This window comes from Gopherus flavomarginatus, chromosome 5, assembly GCF_025201925.1.
Source record: "Gopherus flavomarginatus isolate rGopFla2 chromosome 5, rGopFla2.mat.asm, whole genome shotgun sequence".
Lineage (NCBI taxonomy): Eukaryota > Metazoa > Chordata > Testudines > Testudinidae > Gopherus > Gopherus flavomarginatus.
The window spans coordinates 87,970,350-87,994,614 of NC_066621.1; the positions used below are offsets into that span (position 1 = coordinate 87,970,350).

Below are 24,265 nucleotides of genomic sequence, written 5' to 3' on the forward strand. Positions count from 1 at the left end.
TCCTCTGCAATCTTAGTGCCATCCACACTGGTCCCTCTATAACAGGAGTGGGGCTCACTGGGACACAGTGTGGAGCAAAGGCAAGGACTATGACTGCATGGACATTGAAATCACCTCCTATACTTTAGAAGTATGGTGGTGGCTTCCCCCTAAGGCAGGGTTAGGTAGAGCAACAAGGAAACAAAATGTTGTGTTATGAAGTCTAGTCACACTATAACGTTAACAGTGCCCATTTCTTGGCAATGGTAGAGTTCAATACAGGCAGTATTGCCATACACATTCAGACCACTGCCATCCCCAAATGTTCAAAAATCATGAGCCAGGCACCGACAAAATCAGGAGATTTAAAAAAATAATACACATTTTGGGTTATTTTTATTTGCCTTCTTGTTTAGGAGCCTTTAGGGTATGCTTGATTCATGTTTTCAAACTTGTCTCCATAACCACAAGAGCTAGAAACTTAGTGGGGAGTTTTGTTATGAAAGCTGGGAATCACAGACAGACAGACAGACACAATCTGTGGATTTCAGCCGCTGAGACTTTAAGCAAAACATCAGACACTGTATCATGGGATTTGCAATAAAATCATAAGAGTTGGCAACACTGGATACCTCCTCCTGTTATTCCCTGACCTCCCACAAAATACATACACTCTGGCACAGTGACATACAATCTAACTCTGCTTAACAGTCTTCACAGCACAAACACATGCAATAGTTCACACAATATCAGAGCCTCTCTCCTGCCCAGAATCAGTGTCGCAGGCAGTTCTATACACACAAGTCCAGCATCTAAACAAAAAATGGATGTTTCCGCAAACCCTGCACATTTTATTTTTTTACTTTTATTAAATTCATTTCAATTACATTTTCTCTCTCCCAGGCCTCCCTTGGATGTGCAAGGAATGTCATCAGATGCTGTGCCTTCTGGTGGCATTGTCTTCAGTAGGTCTCCCAGCATTTCTGCAGTGGCTCCCTGAATCACAACAGCTCATTAACTGCCCCTGCCACCAAACTACCTCATGCTTTATGCTTAAATTGAACGGCAACACTGGACACACACTACCCCCTGCAAAGATCATTCTACAGATAAAAGACAGAAACAGCAATGGCCCTGCAGCCAGGACATGAGCGTGCAGCATAAGGAAAGCACTGGAAACACATTAGCATGCTCTTTAACATTGTCACATAGAGGGTGACATCCAACCAGGACCTGCACCCAAGTCCACTGTATCTTGGCTTCTCTTACATTCCTTTCACACCTGCATTTAGATTTTTGACCTCGTGGGGGAACTGGGACTTGGGGGTGGCTTTGGCTGAGCCTCTGGATAGATGAGGAACCCTGTGAAGGTGATGTACTTGCCATGGTTGCTGTAGGCACCATAGCCATCATGCTGGTGGCTGTAGAGCCAGACAGTGTCTCCGTAGTGCAGAGGTAACATAATGCTCTGGCTCTGCATCTCCCGCCTCTTGGAATGGTTGTCATCATAGATCATGGCCTGAACCTCGTTGTGGTTTTTCATAAGTTTCACTGACATGGTCTTAAAAGGCATTTTGCCAATGGTGAAGGAGAAGTAATATGCGCCTGGCACACGGCACAAGAAGATGCCACTTGAGGAATTGAAATCCCTTCCAATGTTCACAAACTCTATGTCAAATGTGATTGGCTCATGCTGGGTTTGCATCTCATCTATTCCCAGGAGGCTTTGTGAGCGAGCAACAGAAAATGCAGAGCGAGGATCTCGTTCTCTAGCAGGCTGATCAGACAACATGTGTCCCTCTGAGGCTTCATTCTGCTCTCCTGAAAGCTGATGTATAGCTGGATGGGGCAGCCCTGCAGCTCCCCCCAGCTCCTGAGAGACTACACCATTTTGGAAGTAGGCAGAAGTATCTGGATAGATAAGATACCCATTGAAAGTTGTGTATGGGCCAGCATTGCTGTAGAGGGCATACTTAGGGTCCCCATGTAAACGCAGCCAGACTGTATCTCCATAGTCCAGCTGCAGCATGGCACTCTGGCTAGCCACCTTCCGCTCCTTACGGTGATGCTCATCATACACAATCACTTGCACCTCATTCTTGTTTCTCATCAGCATGACAGACAAGTTTTTCTTGGGGTATTTCCCAACTGTGAAGGAGAAGTAATAGGCCCCAGGGATCCGACACCTAAACAACCCAGCCTTGGGATCAAAGTCACTGCCTATGTTCACATAGACCTTGTCAAAGGTGATGACCATCTCAACGCTCCCTTCCATGCTGCTGGTTCTAGCCACAGAGAAAGCAGAGCGGAACTCAGTCCCAGGATCAGTGGGGTAGCCATACACACGGGTACAGGCCACGTGGCAGAGGAAGCTAAACAGGAGCTTAGCTTTCAGGGCCATCATCATATCTGAAAAGAAAAAGGGAACACATTTTAGCGTAAGTATTTTCAACTTATACACCAAGTGAAACCCAGAACTGTACCTTGTTACATAGACTCCAGTGCCTGTGTCAGGCTTTGACGAGTCCTGAGTCCCATCTCTGATCAGTGTGACTGAAGACAGATTCTCTAACTAAGACCTGGGACCATGACTCAATTCAGATCCCAGGGCTGTCTGCAGCCAGAGGTGGAGCTTCTAGTCCTGTGCTCAGAGGCCTAAAAATCCCTTTGCTTTGAGAGCTTGGCAGCCTTCAGGGGTAACTACATGGAGCCCTGCAGCTCACGGTGCACAGAAATCTCAACCCTCATCAGGATTCTGGGAGGTCTCCTTCTGGAAACACTTTTATTTACAGGATTGAAATTCTATGACTAGGAAGCAACATTATCTAATATAAGCCTTGTACTATGCTAAAAATGCAAGTGAGGAACATATGGTCTAGAGATTACCATGCAGATGTCACTGTGAAAGATTAGCCTAAGGGCCTGATACAGCACTAGTTGCTTTAAAGGGTGTGGGCAGGGCCGTCCTTAGGCATAGGCAACATAGGCAGCTGCGTAGGGCACTTGAAAATTTGGGGCACCACTGGGTCTTAGAGTCCACCCTCTTGTTTTCCTATCCCTGTTCTGACCCTTCCTGCAGGCTCCCACAGATGGCTGCTCTAGCCTGGTGAGTCTTCCTTGCGAGGGAATCTAGTAGTTAAAAGTGAAAAAACCTCCAGCCTGCCAGACCTATTAGCACAACATTGAAACTGTTAAAGAGACATTCAAGGGGTAATAAAGCCTTTTAACAGGCATTTGCCAACCCCAAGGTATATACTGACAGGTTTCAGAGTGGTAGTCTGTATCAGCAAAAACAAGGACGAGTCCTTGTGTCACCTCAAAGACTAACAAATTATTTGGGCATAAGCTTTTGTGAACTAGAACCCATTTTATCAGATGTCCATGAAAGCTTATGCCCAAATAAATTTTTATACTGTCAGTTTCTGACATTACTGACAAAAACAGTTGTGCATTAATGTAATATTTACACAGAACATGTCAGTCTACAGGACCTTTGTTTAAAATTTGCTTTAAAAATATTTCATTAGTGAGCTGGTGAAGATTATAAAATCACATTTCTAAAAAATGCTTGCATAGAGTTTTAGATGCACAATCATCTTTAGCCTTAAATGCGTGGATCTTCAGACATACAGTTTTTTAAATAAATCCTTCAAAAGACCTCCCTTATCTAAAATACACATTTTAATTACTATAGTTAAAAAAAAAGTGCTTCCAAGTCTTCCTGTGTCCTTTCTGTCCATCCCTTCACCACCTCTCCCCCCACTCCCCACTGAAGAGAGTCCTTAAAGGGACAACAGTCCTTCCCTTCCAGATAGCTGGACAAAGAGTTTCCCTTTCTTTACTTCTGACTATCCGACGAACTAGTTTTAAAAGAATCCTCCAGCAAAATCAGTACCTTAGTAAGACAAAATCCTTGTTATACCTAAAATCTTTGGAAACATATTTTTTTAAAGTTGTTGAAATTTCATAACCATGTCTCTTGTTATGATCACACAAAGTAAATTACTGTTCCCTTTTTCTAAAAGCAGTGAACATTGTTATGAACACACTAAACCTCTCTGATTAATTTAAAAGAATGTTTTTGTTTCAGTGAGTTAAATATGTAGTAATCTGGAATGCTGGCTTAAGATTTGAGTACATTTAAAATATAAATTCAGCTTAGAAATACTGATTAAGAAAATGTAAAACAGAGAAGAGCTGCATCATGTATTCCATTATATGTAATGTTATATTCAGCAGGACAGCTGACTCACCCTTACTATGAAGTTTTTGCAAATAAATCTCTGACAAACTTCAGGGCATATCAAAAAACCTGTGACTGACATTTTTATTCCCAAATTTTAGTGCTTTTAATTAGGTACTTTCTTCATGTCCATTCTGCATGAGGGAGAGGGCATGGAAGTCTCTGCGGGGAACTGTGACTCTCTGCCACCATGCCTCTCTCAGGCCAGGCATCTCATTATCGTTTGCTGTCAAGTCCCTCCTCCCCCTCCCCCACCAGGCTGTGAGCTTGGGCTGCCATCCGGCATAGGGGCACCAGTTTAATAATACTGCGTAGGGCCCCATAAATCCTAAGGACGGCCCTGGGTGTGGGAACTGTAAGCCAGGGAAGTTGGTGGACGCTGTTAATTAGACATCCTACTTATATCTACACTGCAATGTAAGCACAGGGTTCAAACTCAGGCCCTAACTCCCATTCTCTACACACAAATTGCACTAACCCATGGCTTAGACCTAAAGTCCTAGGACCCCATGGGGTGGAGGGTCTGAGCCTGATTCATGCCAGAACCCAGGGTTCAAACCCTATTGCTTTGCAGTGTAGACACAGCCACCAGGGGCGGCTCCAGGACCCAGCACGCCAAGCCTAGAGCCGCCCCTGACAGCCACACTGGATTCATGCTCTAGGAGTCCACCAAAAGTATCTTACAATCTCACAGGCCAATTTTCTTTGTCCTCTAGACCAGTGGCCTTCAAACATTTTTTATCGTGGTAAAAAACCACAAAAAAAATGCTCCTTCTGCCGTGCACTCACAAGGATCCTCTTGCGCACCCCACTTTGGAGACCACTGCTCTAGACAGTCAAGCTTAGCAGACAGTCAAGTTTTCCCACACTGCATCAAAACATAGGGTTATAGCAGCCACACTTTGGAGGGCACTAGAAAGTCTGGGATATGGGTGATTGGACTCAGGCCCATATAATGCAATGTAGACACTGGAGCCCTAAGCTGGGACCCAGGGTTTAACAATTCCTAACCTAGGGTTACAAATAAGTATAGATGCTCAAATCCTATGGTAACAAACCCAGGGTCTGCTAACTTGAGTTCTACTAACCCTGGGCTTACATTGCAGTCTACATATACCCTTAATTTTGTTTACACTGCAGTACCACCTGAGTGCTCTACAGACATAGAAGAAAAGACACTCCCTTCCCTGAAGAACTCACAAATTAACAGACAAAGGAAGGTGAAAGAAAGACCGTGTACTGCAGAATGCTTAAACTGATGATAGGCCAGGGTTAAATGGTTTTATTAAAATAGATATATTCATTTATCTTGTATCAATTTGTTATATATAAAAATTATCCCGAGCAGCCCCCCAGACTTGCCATTGGTTGATTATTCCTTGTAAGCATCATGGTAGAAGTTAGTTTCAAGTGAGAGATTTGAATGTAGTAGCTGTGGGAACCAGTTCAGGAGAGGCAGAGTCCAGAGCTCCTACCCCAGCCTGAGACCAAATGTTTACATTGCAAATTTATAGCTCCCTAGCCTGAGCCTTGTGAGCCTGAGTCAGCTGACACAGGCCAGTTGGGGGTGTGTTATTGCAGTGTAGACATACACAACCTGTGTATAAGGGTGACTGCACTGAGTACCATGACGACTGTGGCATCCGTACTTGTATTTGGAATGGGAATGAAAGAAACGCTGAATCCTTTTCTGTCATCGGCTACATTAACCAGCATGGTTCTAACGTGCTGTCTGTACTCCACGGCTGACTCAGTTCATTTGGGAGTCAGAGGATCGGCCAGTGACAGCCCCTCTGGCAAAAGACACACAAAGGGACTTTATCAGTTTATTAAACTCTTCAGTGAATTCTGACCTTATGTTGCCTCAAAAAACTGCCCAATTTCAATTCCAAAGCAGATTTCTCTGTAAAAAGGTAACTTTGGACACGAGGGGAAAGAGTTTCAGAGCCCAGGCTCCAGCCCAAGCCCAAAATGTCTCCACTGCAATTTTATAGCCCCTCAAACCAAGTCCCAAGAGCCCAAGTCAGCTGACCCAGGCCAGTGACAGGTATTTTATCACAGTGCGGACATAACCAGCTGCAGCAGAGTTTCTGATTTCACTTTATCAGCTCTTCCCAATAACTCACTAGTAAATTATTTAAATAAAGTAGTTAATTATGCTGTGTTTCCAACAGCATGTGTTATTTCTGTGACAACTCCCACTCACCAGTCTCAGGATTATTTAGGTTATTTTTCTATTTAAAATCATTTAGAAAGTGTCTGGGGGGCACTGATACCAAAATACTAATGGTCAATTCAGCTAGAACACACCTCACCATATCACCATGACACAATCAGAAAGTTCTCAGCCAGCCACAATGCCACACTAAACAGAAGCACACTGCATCCTTTCTTGAACTTGGATGCTGTCGTTGCAAGATTCTCAGCTAGGAACAACTAGAATGCCCACCCACTATTCCAACAGGTCTTCTGGTGTTTGTTAAATTTAAACCCACATTGGTATCTCTTTCAGTATAACTGAACTTTTCCAGCAAATTGCCAGGGCAGCAATAGTTTCAGCGTGTGAAGCTAGTGATAGGCACTGCAGTCACTTCATCATATAAGCTCTGAAACTAAGGAGTGAAGTGAGAGATCCAGAATAGGACTAGAACCCAGGTCTCCAGAATAGACCACACAAGCTCTAGCTCCAGGGCCACATAGCCTATCTGCTGCAGTACTCTCACTGCATTTGGGCACCAGTCAGGATTCTGGCAAACCCACTCTACCCTCCCTTACCACCTATAGCATTGGCATATGTGGTTACATTATAGAAGCGCACTATGAAAACCAATCAAATACAAGGAGACAACGATACAATGTTGCCTTGAAGCAGTCTATCCCACTAAGGAACAGTGGCCGATGGGGAAGAATGGGAGAAGAGATTTGAGACACCATAGTGCAGCAACAGGAATGAAGAAGATGGAGACAAACTAAACTGCACAAAACATGCTCTAATTTCCAATTTCTAATTTTAAAAACATCATAGTAGAGGCTTAATGTATAAAGTAAAAAAACAGTAAGAGGATCAAAAATGCCACCTTGGCTAAACAACAGAGTAAAAGAGGTGATTAGAAACAAAAAGACATCTTTTAAAAATTGGAGGTCAAATCTTAGTGAGGAGAATAGAAAGAAACAAACTCTAGCAACTCAAGTGTAAAAGTATAATTATGCAGGTACAAAAAGAATATAAAGAGCACCTAGCAAAAGACGCAAAAGCTTAAAGAGCAAAAAAAATGTAAGTACATAGCAGAAGCAGGAAGCTTGCTAAAAATCAGAGGGGCCACTGGACAATTTAGGTGCTAAAGGAGCACACAAAGAAGACAAACCTATTGCAGAGAAGCTAAATTAATTCTTTGCATCAATCTTCTCTGCAGAGGATCTGAGGGAGATTCCCACACCTGAGCCATTCTTTTTAAGTGACAAATCTGAGTAATTGTCCCAGATTGAGGTGTCAACAGAGGATGTTTTGGAACAAATTGATAAATTAAACAGTAATACGTCACCAGGGACAGATGGTATTCACCCAAGAGTTCTGAAGCAACTCAAATATGAAATTGCAGAACTACTATCTGTGGTACATAACCTATTACTTAAATCAACTTCTGTACTAGATGGCTGGTGGATAGTTAATGCTGATTTTTAAGAAAGGCTCCAAAGGCAATCCTGGCAATTACAGGCTGGTAAGCCTAACTTCAGTATCAGGCAAACTGGGTGAAACTACAGTAAAGAACAGAATTATCAGACACATAGATGAACACATTGCTGGGTAAGAGTCAACATAGCTTTTGTAAAGGGAAAACTTGCCTCACCAATGTATTAGAATTCTTTGAGGGTGTTGTCAAACATGTGACCAAGGGTGATGAAGTGGATATAGTGTACTTGAACTTTCAGAAAGTCCTTGACAAGGTCTCTCACCAAAGGTTCTTAAGCAAAGTAAGCAGTCATGGGATAAAAGAGAAGGTCCTTTCATGGACCAGTAACTGGTTAAAAGACAGCAAACAAAGGGTAGGAACAAATGGTGAGTTTTCACAGTGGAGAGATGTAAATAGTGAAGTCCCCCAAGGATCTGTACTGGGACCAGTGCTGTTCATCACATTTATAAATGAGCTGGAAAAGGGGGTAAACAGTGAGGTGGTAAAGTTTTCAGACCATACAAAATTACTTAAGATAGTTAAGTCCAAAAGCTGACTGCAAAGAGACCTCACCACGATTTCAACAGCTTCCACCCCACCATCAACCTCAGCCTGGACCAATCTACACGGGAGGTCCACTTCCTAGACACCACGGTGCAAATAAGTGATGGTCATATTAACAGCACCTATACCGAAAACCTATGGACCGCTATGCCTACCTTCATGCCTCCAGCTTCCATCCCGGGCACACCACACGATCCATTGTCCACAGCCAAGCACTGACGTACAACCGCATCTGCTCTAACCCCTCAGACAGAGACCAACACCTACAAAATCTCCACCAAGCATTCTCAAAACTACAATACCCACACGAGGAAATAAGGAAACAGATCAACAGAGCCAGACGTGTACCCAGAAGCCTCCTACTGCAAGACAAACCCAAGAAAGAAACCAACAGGACTCCACTGGCCATCACATACAGTCCCCAGCTAAAACTCCTCCAACGCATCACTGGGGATCTACAACCCATCCTGGACAATGATCCCACACTTTCACAGGCCTTGGGTGGCAGGCCAGTCCTCGCCCACAGACAACCTGCCAACCTAAAGTATATTCTCACCAGTAACTGCACACTGCACCATAGTAACTCTAGCTCAGGAAACAATCCATGCAACAAACCTCGGTGCCAACTCTGCCCACATATCTACACCAGCGACACCATCACAGGACCTAAGCAGATCAGCCATGCCATCACCCGGCTCATTCACCTGCACGTCGACCAATGTAATATATGCCATCATATGCCAGCAATGTCCCTCTGCTATGTACATTGGCCAAACTGGACAGTCTCTATGGAAAAGGATAAATGGACACAAATCAGATATTAGGAATGGCAATATACAAAAACCTGTAGGAGAACACTTCAATCTCCCTGGCCACACTATAGCAGATCTTAAGGTGGCCATCCTGCAGCAAAAAAACTTCAGGACCAGACTTCAAAGAGAAACTGCTGAGCTTCAGTTCATCTGCAAATTTGACAGCATCAGCTCAGGATTAAACAAAGACTGTGAATGGCTTGCCAACTACAAAAGCAGTTTCTCCTCCCTTGGTTTTCATACCTCAACTGCTAGAACAGGGCCTCATCCTCCCTGATTGAACTAACCTCGTTATCTCTAGCTTGCTTGCATATATATACCTGCCCCTGGAAATTTCCACTACATGCATCTGACGAAGTGGGTATTCACCCATGAAAGCTCATGCTCCAAAACGTCTGTTAGTCTATAATGTGCCACAGGATTCTTTGCTGCTCTCACAAAACTGGATGACTGGGCAACAGTTATGGCAGACGAAATTCAATTTTGATAAATGCAAAGTAATGTACAGTGGAAAACATAATCCCAACTATACATACAGAATGATGGGGTCTAAATTAGCTGTTACAACTCAAGAAAGATCTTGGAATCATTGTGGATAGTTCTCTTAAAACATTCGCTCAATGTGCAGCAGCAGTCAAAAAAGCATTAAGAAAGGGGCATAGATAATAAGACAGAAAATATCATATTGCCTCTCTATAAATCCATGGTACACCCAGATCTTGAATACTGCATGAAGTCCTGGTCACCCCATCTCAAAAAAAGACATATTAGAACTGGAAACAGTACAGAGAAAGGCAAAAACATGATTCAGGGTATGGAACAGCTTTCATATGAGGAGAGTTAAAAAGACTGGGACTGTTCAGCTTGGAAAAGAGACGAGTAAGTGGAGATAGGATAGAGGCCTATAAAATAATGAATGGTGCAGAGAAAGTGAATAAGAAAGTGTTATTTGCCCCTTAACATAACACTAGGACTAGGGGTCATCCAATAAAATTAATAGGCAGCAAGTTTAAAACAAACATAAGGCAGTACTTATTCACACAACAGACAGTCAATCTGTGGAACTCATTGCCAGGGGATGCTGTGAAGAACAAAACTATAACAGTGTTCAAAAAATAATTAGATAAGTTCATGGAGGATAAGTACTTCAGTGGCTATTAACCAAGATGGTCAGGGACACAGCCCCATGCTCTGGATGTCCCTAACCTCTGACTTCCAGAAGTTGGGACTGGAATCTGCCCTGTTCTATTCACCAGCCACTGTCAGAAGACAGAATATGGGGTTAGATGAACCACTGGTCTGACCCAGTATGGCCATTCTTCTCTTTTACATTCTATGCTACCCTGGTCTCATATTTTAGATGCCAAGAGCAGCAGGAAGGGGGAGATGGGCATTGCTGTGGGACCATCTGTGACTGGTATATATGAATGGGAGTTTTCAGAGGTTGTTGACTGAGGTTAAGCAGTCAGAAGGATATATCAGGAGGCTATTTCTATGTGGCTGGAGCAGCCAGATGATTCCGAAATGCAACTGAATTATTGACATTAAATTAATAATCTGAAAGAAAGGCACCAAAGTGGTAGTGACTCACACAGCAAGATAGGCATTTCAAACCATTTTTTAAAAGAATGAGACACATTTCACCCTTTGCCTGACCTGGGAATGTCATCAATAGCCTAGTACTGGCTGGAGGTGACTTTTCTGACCTGGGAACAGCATCAACCTATAAATGGAAGAAAAGTTAGCTTTATCCTTGCACTGATATTCATAACATTAAAATGTCTTCTGTAGAGATAGAAAGATGACCCCATTTTTTGATTGTTAGGCAGATATGGATTTTTCTCAAAATATTAGTAAGATTTGGATTCTGCAGCCCTTACTCAAGAAAAATCCCCTTTGACTTCAATGGGAATTTCACTCAAGTGAGAGATGAAGAATCAGACAGAGTTCGAATGACACACTGCTGCTGGATTAAATATAATAAAAGCTTTACAGAATCATGCAAGCTGCAAGAAAGATGACTAGCACTTTCTAGTTGACTACCCTGGAACACATTGCTTTCACCCTAATATTAAAAGACAGCTGCAAGTGTCTCAATTATCTAAATCATCAGAAGCCTGTGTAATGAGCAGCCTGCCTGCCCTGTGGTTAGCAGGGATATGATGAAGCTGTTTCTTTTGATTTGCCCAGATATACTTTCTGTTCCATTCATTGGCCAGAAAAATGAGAATCAGATAATGATGCAAACTCATCATTTCTTACAACACCAAGGAAAAGACTAATTGTATCACTTGCTTAAAAGCAGAAACTGTGCAAAGGGTCCCATGTGGAAGTGCCTAGGGACCCACTCCTGACTTCAGATTTTTTCTGCTTATGATGGTTGAGGTTTTACTGAACTCTGGGCAGGGCAGCTGAGAGCAGGTTCAGACCCCAGTGAAAAATCTTTTTCAGGCCCTCTAGCAAGGGCGGACTGGCTAAACAGGGCCGACGAAGCCAGGCCCCAGGCCCCCTTCCGAACCGCCGGGCCCCTGTACTTTGTACCAGCTTCCCCCTCCTCTTGTTGGCCCTGCTCTGGGACAATACTCACTGGAGAGACATTACCAAGCCTTTCTCTGTGAACTACCTAGGATGCTTTTGGGGAAGTATAACATTTTGAAATGCAGAAACTACAGTGAGCTAAGATAGGGAATCATTCACCTCAAATCTTTACTTTAGTCCAGGGAGTCCGTTAGTGTGATATATTGGCTTCCATATGCTAAAATATCCCTGGAGGGACAACAAACCCTTTGAAGTTCCCCAACTGCAGCCCCAGTTAGGAAAAGGAAGTGGAGAGATTGTGTTTTGATAGAAATGTCATTACACCTCTAGTGTGACGTTGCATTTCAGAATATTAATGAAATCTCTGACACCTCAGTTCAGAGTCCCAAAGGGGTGCCTAGACTATGATGATGATTTTTGTTTGTTTTTTAAAAACACAAACATGTTAGTGTAGACAGGGCAAGTTACATTTTAAACACACTGACAGAGGTAAACCTTAAGTGGGAGCCATGGGTTCACCTCAACCAGCTAACATGAGTTCAACTACAGCTTGCCCTGTCTATATTGGTTTCAAAATGTTAGCCTACAAAACAAACAAGACATTACCTTCAATCTTTTAATCTTAGTCTACACATAACCAGAGACTCTGAACTCAGGCACATGAGAACAAGAATTTTCTCATACCCATCAGTCTTGAAGACTAGAATGAAAAGGCTATCAAAGCAGAGATGTTTTAACCATTGTTTCTGAAATGATGCTGAATTATTGTTGCATTGTCTGCACTTGCAATTAAACCACACACAGCTGATCAGGTGCTGAACGCACTGTCAGTAATAGGTAGCAAAAAAAAAAAAAAGTTACTCACTGCTGACAATGGGTTTAACCCCTATTCAGGGGTGCATGATTTAGATACAGGTGTAGACTGCCCCAAACAGGTTATGAGCCATAACCTGAAAAAGTCAGATGCATCTGTTACCATGTGAAGTTTAGTTAATGCTATCACACTTCCCATTTGTATACATGAGAGACTGAGGTGGTGTCTAGATTGGGGTTTTTTGGACTGATGTAGCTACATTGGTGCAAAAACAAAAGCATCCTCTCCACTCACAAGGTTAGAAAAGCCTCACTTCTATTCTGATCCATGTGTGTGAGCATGTGCGCATGCACTTCTCTTCCCTAGACTCCCTCTCTCCCCCAGCCAGTGTGGGGGCTGCTATGGCAATATGATCAAGCCTTGCCAAAGTAGCCATCACTAAACAAGGAACTGAGTGACAGGCCACAGGGAAGGTCACTCTGGGGAGTAGAATCAGATGGGAGAGGCTTGTCTAGAACATGACCTTCTGATAAATAAATTAGGGAAATACAACCTAGAAGGAGCTACTATAAGGAGGATGCATAACTGGCTGAGAGTAGTTCCCAGGGGTTCACAATTCCCAGAGAGTAATTATCAGTGGCTCCCAATCAAGCTGGAAGGCTATATTGAGTGGGGTCCAGCAAAGATCAGTTCTGTGTTCATAGATTCACAGGTTCTAGGACTGAAAGGGACCTCGCGAGGTCATCGAGTCCAGTCCCCTGCCCTCATGGCAGGACCAAATACTATCTAGACCATCCCTGATAGATATTTATCTAATCTACTCTTAAATATTTCCAGAGATGAAGATCCCATAACCTCCTTAGGCAGTTTCTTCCAGAGTTTAACCACCCTGACAGTTAGGAACTTTTTCCTAATGTCCAACCTAAACCTCCCTTGCTGCAGTTTAAGCCCATTGCTTCTTGTTCTATCCTTAGAGGCTAAGGTGAACAAGTTTTCTCCCTCCTCCTTATGACACCCTTTTAGATACCTGAAAACTGCTATCATGTCCCCTCTCAGTCTTCTCTTTTCCACACTAAACAAACCCAATTCTTTCAGCCTTCCTTCATAAGTCCAGTTCCTTCATAGGTCCAGTTCTGTTCAATATCTTCATCAATGATTTAGATAATGGCATAGAGAGTACACTTATAAAGATTGCAGACGATACCAAGCTGGGAGGGATTGCAGGTGTTTTTGAGGATAGAATTAAAATTTAAAAGGATCTGGACAAGCTGGAGAAATGGTCTGAAGTAAACAGGATGAAATTCAGTAAGGGCAAATGCAAAGTACTCCACTTAGGAAGGAACAATCAGTTGCACATCTACAAAATGGGAAAGGACTGTACAGAAAGGAGTACTGCAGAAGGGGATCTGAGGGGCATAGTGCATCAAGCTAAATATAAGTCAACAGCGTAACATTGTTGCCAAAAAAGCAAACATCATTTTGGTATGTTTTAGCAGAAGTTTTGTAAGCAAGACATTGAGGTAATTCTTCCGCTCTACTCCACGCTGATTAGGCTTCAACTGGAGTATTGTGTCCAGTTCTGGGTGCCACATTTCAGGAAAGGTGTGGACAAACTGGAGAAATTCCAGAGACAAGCAACAAAAAATATTAAAGGTCTAGAAAACATGACCTGTGAGGGAAGATTGAAAAAAATGGGCTTGTTTAGTCTGGAGAAGAGAAGACTGATTGGGGACATGATAACAGTTTTCAAGTACATAAAAGGTTGTTACAAGGAGGAAAGAGAAAAATTGTTCTCTCTAACCTCTGAGGGTAGGACAAGAAGCAATGAGCTTAAATTGCAGCTAGGTTGGACATTAGGAAAAACTTCCTAACTGTCAGGGTGGTTAAGCAGTGGAATAAATTACCTAGGGAGATTGTGGAATCTCCATCATTGGAGCTTTTTAAGAGCAGGTTAGACAAACACCTGTCAGGGATGGTCTAGATAATACTTAGTTCTGCCATAAGTGCAGGGGACTGGACTAGATGACCTCTTGAGGTCACTTTTAGCCCTATGATTCTATGGAGGGAGCATTTTGAAGGTGTTGGGAATATGTAGGAAGTGCAGAAAGATGAAAGGAATTAACTGGGATGGCTGCCAGTGACTGAGACCCAGGCAAGATGAACAGTAGGGCTCCCAGATGAAAGGAAGCCAGGGAGAAGGCCAAGAGGCAGGCAAGCCTAGAGGGCAGTTACAAGAGAAAGAGTGAAGCAGAAATGTTAGAGGCTTGAAGCAGCTGGCCACTCCATTGTTTAGGGCTCAGGACTGGAGCTCTTGGTAGAGAGAAGACTCCTTCCTAGTACTTTTGTTCATCTGAGGAGGGCTTTTTGGTTTGGCCAGAGGGTTAAACCAGCCAGCGAGAGGTAAGTGAAGTAGTGGCTACAACTGAAACCAGAGAGGTAAATTACAAGGAATTTCCTATTTTCCTGTAATTAACATCAGCCTTGTGGGCAGAAGTAAAACACACAATAAAGCAGGGGTTGGCAACCGTTCAGAAGCGGTGTGCCGAGTCTTCATTTATTCACTCTATTTTAAGGTTTCGCGTGCCAGTCATACATTTTAACATTTTTAGAAGGTCTCTTTCTATAAGTCTATAATATATAACTAAACTATTGTTGTATGTAAAGTAAATAAGGTTTTAAAAATGTTTAAGAAGCTTCATTTAAAATTAAATTAAAATGCAGACCCCCCCGGACTGGTGGCCAGAACCTGGGCAGTGTGAGTGCCACTGAAAATCAGCTCACGTGCCGCCTTTGGCATGCGTGCCATTGGTTGACTACCCCTGCAATAAAGGTTATATTGGAAATTGTTCCTATGATACCATTGGTAACCTTCGAACTACTGACATCCTAGAACTTCATGAAATTGTTATAAAACACTGTTAAACACTAGCTTAAAAATATAACCCATGCCATTATGATTGATCTGGTGGAATGACAGAGAGATGGCACTGCTGAACTTGATCTGGATAAACCTCATAATGGATCAACTCACACTATTTAAAGAGAAAATGGGAAGTATAAATTATTTCAAAATAACCAAGGTTTAGCCCTCATATATGCCTTTGTATCTATTTTATATTATAAAGGAATACTACCAAGCTTGTTTAGATTTGATATGAAAAAGGAAAATGTATATCAGTAAACAAATTGTATATTTATATAATGGGAGCACCCAAAAAAACCAGTCAGGACTGGAACTCCATTGTGCTGTACAAATACACACAGATAAGGGTCATCTCTGTGCTGCAAGACTTATAACCTAAAAGTCAAAAAGGTTGACGACAGGGATAGAATGTACAAATCAAACGAATATAGCAAAGAACTGGCACAGCTTTGTTATTGTAATTATACTACTATAAATAGGACAAGGAATCACTGGTTTCTTACTGTCATGGTTGGATGAGATTTTAGGTCTGTGGAAGTGGTTAACATTATCTGGAATTTGGATTGAGGGGGAAAGCTCTGGCTACTGTAGAATCCAAAACCTCCGCTATAAATTCTATCAGTCTCATCTCCCTAACCCTTTTCATCTGGGGCTTAAAGTCTCTGCAGATCTGACAACGATCATGGAGGTGACCCTGGCACTTTAGGCACCTGGAATGAGGGTCATTTACTAGCATAGTCTTCTTAAGGCTTAAAGCCTGGAGACTGAAGCACACCCCAGTACCAGGCATCAGTACCCAAGACAAGTGGGAAGCGACCCTAAGAAAAGCAACAAATGAAACCTACACTAAAGTTGCTAACAACCATGAAAAACAAACACCACTAACTACATACAAGAGATAAACAAAGTCTCTGGAAAGGAAGAACATTATCAGCAAGAAGCTAATGTGCTCAGACTACCGATTAGAGGTGGTAAGAAGGAACTGAGGGGAATCCTTACACCATTGTGTAGCAGCATGAGGAAGAAGAGAGCACATGTGCCACTGCAATGGGTACTGCTAAGGGAAAAAATCTCCAGCTCTGGTGCACTGGATGCACATACACCTGAAGTGGAATAGACATGTGCAATCATGTGAAGAACAAGTTAGTAAGACTAAATGAGTGTGGGGGGGGAAGGGTCATTCTTCATCACCTGCCTAGTTATGATCATCAGGCAAGGTTTTGTTGGCATCAAAGCAGAGGCAAGTTTTAAAGGAGGAATATGAAGGAGGATAAGATAGTGGCTGTACAGATTATATGAGAGATATTTCCCCTGTTCCCCATGCATAAGAGGGTAGCACGGGAGAAAGCCTGAAAGTGTCTGTGAGAGAAATTGACTGGTGGGTGGAAAGGCTGGGAACACAGACAGAGTGGAGATAGTTGTCAGCACCACAGCCTTTTCTGGTAAAGTTTTCAATAAAAGTTTGGGAGGGAAAAAGAGAAACTTTCTTCACAAGAACTAAGATGGCCTGCCTGCCTGGAGACAGCTAGCTGCCCTGGATCCTAGAGAGCTAAGTGTGTAGTTGAATCTAGGCCTCCAAAATCCAGATCATAGAACTAGAAGGGACCTTAGGAGGTCATCTAGTCCAACCCCCTGCTCAAAGAAGGACCAATCCCCAAACAGATTTTTATGTCAGTTCCCTAAATGGCCTCCTCAAGGATTGAACTTACAGTCCTGGGTTCAGGAAGCCAATGCTCAAACCACTGAACTGTCCCTCCCCCCATGATAACAAATCACACTACACCAGGATTCAGAGCTCCCTGGGTTGTATGGCAGTGGGACCTGCTCTGCACAAATGCAGCTGTGACTTGAGTTGCAGTGGGACAGAAGGCACTACAGGCATGGAAGACAACTGAGGGTATATCTGTACTGGAGAGGAAAGGTGTAATTTCCAGCTCAAGCAGACATACCCATGCTAGCTCTGATCAAGCTAGTGTGCTAAAAATAGAAATGTAGCCACGGCAGCAGACACAAAGAGTGGGGTGGCTAGCTGTGGTAGTGCAAGTGGCAGGGAGGCTGCCCCCAGAGGTATAAGCCCATCTGAGACCATAGGTATGTACTTGGGCAATTAGCTTATGCCACCACTTGCATCACTGCAGCTATACTTCTATTATTAGCACGATAGATCCATCAGAGCTAGTGAGAGTATATCTACTTGAGGTGGAAAGTATACCTTCCACCTCCAGTGTAGACACACACGAAGAGGCCAGTCAAATAACCACATTAAAACTAGGCCAAATTTCAGGCTTCCTTTGGGGAGAGGGCAGAGGCAGAAGTGGTACAGAAAGAGTTCTGCACTAACGACCAATAAGGAAAATCTGCTTGGTATGAGCCCCAGTGAAGAGGCCAGAGATGCAAATGGACTCAATTCCTTATTCTTCTGTCCATCTGCCTCATATGTTTCATCTCAGGCCATTTTAACAGGAAGCAGCACTGCAGATCCTGCCACTTCCCTGGTGCCTCTCTCGTACTGGGAGAAAAGGGAGCTCTTTTATATCCTTTTCCAAAATGCCTGGCTGCTTTGCGTATGCCTTCCAGAATTCTTTGTTCTGGAGCCAGAACTGAAAGCACGCTGCTGTTGACCTACAGTCTCTTTAAAGGGCCAGCACCCCATCTTAAAATACTGTGTTGGGAAACATCAGTACTAAACATACATGGTGGGTAGGGAGAGGAGACAAAAAACATCACACACACACACACACATACACACACAGAGCAATGAATTAGCATTGATTATTGAAACGGTCAGTCCTCAAAGGACAGGGGTAGGAGATGACGGAGTGAATAATTTCTGCAGCACATAGGGCGCCAAATGATCAGTTTTCTAAATATATTCTTATTTTTCACAAAGTACTCCACTGAAAGGAGACGGGGGGGAAGAGCAGTCAGAGCTTATACAGAATTTATTGCTCATTGTCATACTTTGTGCTCACAAGTCCCAGAGAATATCAAAGTACAAAGATTTTAAACACTTTGTGGATAATTCCACTGTAAGAATATTTCAACCACACTGGATTTCAATGCTAATATGCCACAGTTCATTGAGCGAAGCCTCAGTGAAAGCAGCCTTTTAAATATCAGAGTCTAATTCTTCCATTTTCTCCTTGTCCTGTGCATTCAAAACAGATTATTTCCAGCAGTCACTTTGCAGCATTGTGGTCCCAGAGAGCATCCTGTTTTCATTTTAAAGATTCCCCAGTGCTTGGCTCGTGTAAAAATTGTTTCAACTCCTTTTGCTATGTGATGATCTTTACCTTCTCTTAGAGCTTTTCTTTTGTCTAAGTGGAAACATAAAAAGCCTGGGGACAGAAGAATCTTTCTCCCTTCAGAGGATTTAAAATTCTTTTTGGCTGAGCTCGGAGCATGCTCCATCTATTCTAGTCAGGATCTTCTATTGAGCTCATCACCATGGTATCTGAAAGAAAGGATCATGATTCCTCTTATTTTTTCTACCTGTCTCCTCACTGGGATCCAATAGCTTTTCATCATACACAGAAGAATGTTCCATACTATTTATGTTACACATTTGAGCACTGTTGTTTCCATAACAGCTACATAATCCGGGTTTTTTCTCCTTGCTGGAATGCCTAAAAATGTCTATTGTGGGACTGGACTTCATTTTATAGTAGTTTCTTTTGTCTCTCTCGCATGGCATTGTTTTTAGCGAGGGCTTTACTCTGAGCTGTGATAGACATTAGTATAGGGTAGAGGCTGTGTCGTCAGTTCAGACTGATTTTCTGGTTGTTCTCTCTCATGTATTATTTTCTCCCATTTCATGCTTTTTAGCATTCACAGACTTAAACATCTGCTCTAGGGACATCAGAGAAGCTTCTTGTTTATGCCTTGTCCAGAAAGGAGTTCTTTCAATATTCTTCTTCTAAGTGGCTCCCTTTCTTTTAGCTCCTCTTCCACAAGTGCTGCACTGTGTCTGCACTACGTATGAGGTATTAGGCCAAGATTTTAATAAGTCCACCAGGTAGATTTTGTTTAGTCTTGCTCCCACTAAGGACTATCACCCTTGTCTGGGGTAGTGGCTCAGAATAAAAATATCAAAGAGTTATGAGGTTTGCATTTCTATTTGTTTAAAGGAGTTTCAGTTGTTCAGAAAACGAAGTTTACCCAGTCTGTCGCTTCTGGCTCCTGCTTTGCACGCCCACCTCTGCAAATTTTTAAATTGCTCCACAACTGTCCAGAATCTCAGATTTCATTTAAAAGAAATTAAGTCTGCAGCCCTTATGTTGCAAAGAAAATCTTAAAACATAAAGTGAATGTAATCCAATGATTTCTGCAAGAGTCTACAGGCAACATGAAACAACTGCTCAGAGAATTGCCAACATCCCCATTCATCTCTATAGCATGTAAACACTGTTCTCCTTGATGTCAGTTTAAAATGTTGACAATTATTTCACTGATGATTATTCTAGCAGAAGCATCCAGGTAACATGCTTTTTTGTCAATACTGGATGTAGTAATGGGAAGTATAGAGCAAGGTAGCTAGTTGCTTTCAGATTTCTGGGGTGTGGATTGAGAACTTTAAACCTCCACTCCCCACAGACTTAGTCTCTTCTGGGAAAAGAAGTGGGAGAAAGTTGGTCCAAGCCTTCCCTAGTAATAAACTCTTCAGCTGCTTCCTTGATACCAAAAGCTAAAACCAACTCCTATGCATTCCTGGATGCTAGAAGCTCCATCTGTCCCCCTCTTAGCAGTTAGAACCTTCAGCTTTGCTCCAACAACGTCTATGATGTAGTTCCTCCTCAATAAAAAGATCTGCCACATAGTGAAAATGTGAGTCAGCATAAAATAAAAGTATTTTAATATCAAATTACATCAGTAATACAAGGGGTACTGTACTGGCTAGCCCGGTGGGCAATGAGGAAGACAGAGCCTGCTGAAGGGACTGGGCAGTGCTGCAAAATAGTAGTCTTTGCTGTACAGTTTAGTTCTGGAGAATCCCATGATTCTTATAGCCCTGGAAAGCAGACTGCAGGGAACATGGCTCCTTTGGATTCAAAGAAGGGAGGACTAGATAGAACCTAGTAGGGCTTAGAGCTGGTTTAGAAAATCTGCCTGTCACAGGGTGACACTCGCCCTATACGAGTGAAGAGGCCAGTGCCCCTGAGACTGGTCAGCTGACCCCAACTGGTCTAAAAAGAAGGCATTTGGACTCTACAGATGTCAGACTAGCAAGTGAGAGCTGCCAGAGACTAGGAGATTGTAGGAGATTCCTGAGGGAAGGCTGAAGGCAGCAGAGAGGTTTGCCAGCTGATCTCCCCAAGCCAGAGAGTGAGGACTGGAGAGCACTGAAGATAGGGAAGCAGTGGAGAGACCTTCCTGCTAAGGCCTTCATGCTGGAGAGCTGTAACTAGGGGGGACAGTGGAAGTTCCCACCTGAGACAAAAGGGTTAAATGTACAGGGGGAGTGACTGATGTTTCCATTGTGAGAAACAGCTCCCAGCAGAGACACTGGAGGAAGGGGGGTTTCCTGATGGAAAGAATAGGGTTGCACTCCAGCTGGAAGGGTCGGGATGACTGTCCTGGCAGAAGGACAGGAGAGGACTGACAAAAAGCCAGGTGTGGTTAAAAACACTGCAGTGTGGTATGTGGGGTGCTGAGGTACTAGATTTTGAGGACTACGTACATTGCATGTGGACTATGTTTTGGGACTTTTATTATAGACTATCATTTCTGTAATAAACTGGCCCAAAGAAGGCGTATTATTGAGGCAAGAAAGGTTGGATGGAGTTACTGGGAACTCTGAAGGAGTAAAACTGAGGCAGGCACCACCTGCCTGTTCTGCTGCAGGAGAGCACTCCAGGTAGGTTGCCCTATGACATTGCCAAACCTGCAACCTTGGGAAATTGGTGGGCAAGAAGGGAGAAAGGCCTCTGTTTGGGGTGGGAGCCCATCCCCATCCTGTCAAGAATAGGTGATATTTTCTATGAAAACTCCAGTGCTGCATGCTGTGGAAGCAATCTGCTATGTGCTGAGAGCTCTGAGCACATCTCTTCTATTTTTGCCCTGGCCAGAGCACATCACAGATTTCTCCTCTTCAAGAAGTCTCCATCCACTATTCTCCAAACACACAGCAGTTATTGATACATACCTCGTTATCCTTTTCCCCCAGGGAGAGGGAATTTTCCTTCCCCTCCCATATTGCAAGGTGGTGGAAGTCATGTGGGAAGGAGTAACACACTGAACCTTGGGCATTGCAGGTGCAGCAATAAAAAGGTTTTGCAGGGGAGCCTAGGCTGGCTGTAATGGGCCCTGCTTTTCCATCTCCAGCATCTATGAGAGTCTGTTCATTCCTATCTATCACCACCATTCCAGCCACCCTCCACATACCTCAAGCCTTAGTAGCTCAGGCAAGCACTCTAGCCAAAGGGGAATCCATCTGCCTTCCTTTTACCCACTTTTTTCAAAGGTGCCATCCCACTAGGTGACTGAAGCTATATGGTTAAGTTCTTGCTCCTGCTGCCCACAGTCTCTACATTCCCTTTCACTTAACTAGCAAAGGGTTTTCTGGCAGGTGCATGTGCAGCCTGAGCCACTTCCACAGTAACAGCTATGTATGGGATGGATGAACAAAGTGCTGGGGGACAGAGTGAGGTCTAGCCTGTACAACTTCCCCCATGGAGCCTTTGTAATCAATTACCAGCCTCTGGATGGATTTCTCTGCTGCTCAGTTCTGTGATCAATTCCTGCTCCTGGTTGGGTTCTCTCTGCTGGAAGCCTCAGCTCTTTGATTAGATGCAGCAGGAATTCCTCTTTTGTTCTCTAACCTGACTGGAAGAAATGAGCAATCTTCAGTGGGTGGATGAGGGCAACAGAGCACTCTGGGGGACAGATTACAAGAGCGTGCGGAGCCGGGATGCTGTATGTCATTAAGTCAATTGGGAATTGGACAGTCACAAGGGATGAATCAAAAACCAAGGGATTAATGAGATCTATACTAAACTCCTGGATGACAATCAGGAGGGAAGAACTGAGGCATCTCCTGTCTGAGCTGGAGAAAACATGGGAGCTCAGTTGGGTAGGCTCTGTTTGAACAATGAATAATGGAATGTTAGTTTGTCAGGCCATAACCCTGATCCTTAAAACACCACTTAGAAACCTGCCCTTTTATTTCCAGTGCAATGGAGATTTGATCCTGTAAGGGAGGACTTTGCACCAGGGGGACAATGTGCAACTCACATTAGAAAACAGACTCTGAGAAATTAAAAATTTTTGTGGTTTTCAGGAATAAATTATAAAGTAACTCTGAATATTAGACCTCAGCATCTGGCATCCAGACCCTGTCCAAGAGGAGACGGAGCAGGCTCCAGGGCCGTTTTGTGGACAACATTGCTCTCATCTTGTAACAAAGGCAGTGTAGTAGAGGAAAGAACACAGAAGAGAGCAGAAGGAAGAACTTTTGAATTCTAATTTCTCAGATGCTCACTTCATCTTGGTTATCCATGATTTTGTCACCTTGAGGCTGGTTCACTGCAATGTGCTGTACCTGTGTCTAACTGCTCACACTTTTTGGCTAGAGCACCACCAACAGTTCAGGGGGCTACCTAAGAGCTCATTACACTTCTGCTCTGCACTGGCTGCCAGTTCATTTCCAGGTGAAACTAAAGATACTGGTTACTATCTACAAGAGACCTAAATGGTCTAGGTCTTTTTTACCTTAGAAATAGCTTTTCCCTATTTGTGCACTTGTCTTATACAAACTGGAAATCAATACATGGCTCTTGTTGCTGGAGTTTGCTCCTTTCTGGATTATGTTTAACTGCAAACCTGACTGAATTTAGAAACAATTGCAATACAACTTTTCCAGACTTTCCTAGGATAACTGAACTATGGATATTTGAGCATCTGCCTGATTAGAGCATCCCTCAAGCAACACTTGAGCCATCTGGCTGCAGTGGGTTTATCTGGCTTATTGAGTCCAGATATTTAGAAGTGTGAATAGTTCCCAGTTTAGTAAAATGTCCAGCTCCCACAGTAGTGAGAGTGGTCCAGATGTTAGCTGATCAAACTAAAATACACATAATATCTAATAAGGTTCTCCATTTCACCACTGACTCACTCACTTCCCACTTCTATGCCCATCTCCTCCTCCTCTGTTAAATACAGATAATATCCATGATGTGTTATCAGGATTAAGTCAATCCCCAACTTCTCCTCCATTGAGACCAACTGTACCTGGGAAAGACCAACTTTTCTAGAAGATGAGTGGTCATCAAACTAAGTTCCAGAAATATGATTTCATATTTAAGACCCCAACCCCATCTGTAGCAGAGTGGATCTCTGCTCCTGCCCTGAAGGGGTTAAAAGCAGCCCTGGATAAGGGCTGGGGCTGGAGAAAGCAGCCTTTTAGGCTAGGCTGATTGGGGAAGTGGCTGCAGCTGGGGGCCACGCCCCAAACTGAGCGACAGGGCCTAATAAGAAGGCCAGGGAAACCAAGGGCAGATAGTCTTCCTCTGCCTGTAGAGGGAGAAGGGCCTGGTTGCTGAGAACTAGAGCAGGTACCTGGGGTAAAGCAGGGCTGGGGAAAGGCAGTGGAGCTGGGGAGCTCCTGCCTGGAAAGCCCCAGGCTGTGGCTTAGAATTGGGCCAGGAGGTACTGGGGTTGTAGGGTGCAACCCAGGGGTAGGCCAAGGCAGCAGGTCCAAACCCCTTTGCTGATGATGAGTGGCTG

General features: G+C 43.4%; 1 protein-coding gene across 1 annotated transcript; it reads right to left on the bottom strand.

Moving 5' to 3' along the window:
• Positions 1-520: 520 nt before the first annotated feature.
• C1QTNF4 (C1q and TNF related 4) lies at positions 521-22,363 on the bottom strand. The gene is made up of 2 exons (XM_050953584.1): positions 22,236-22,363; positions 521-2,388 (listed from the first exon to the last, which is right to left on the bottom strand). Exon 2 carries the CDS (start codon positions 2,384-2,386, stop codon positions 1,268-1,270), a length of 1,119 nt encoding a protein of 372 aa, XP_050809541.1. The 5' UTR covers positions 2,387-2,388; positions 22,236-22,363; the 3' UTR covers positions 521-1,267.
• Between the last annotated feature and the right edge of the window lie 1,902 nt (positions 22,364-24,265).

Excerpts from the sequence above, each read along its gene's own strand:
- C1QTNF4 (XM_050953584.1), bottom strand. The coding sequence starts at position 2,386 with ATGATGATGGCCCTGAAAGCTAAGCTCCTGTTTAGCTTCCTCTGCCAC.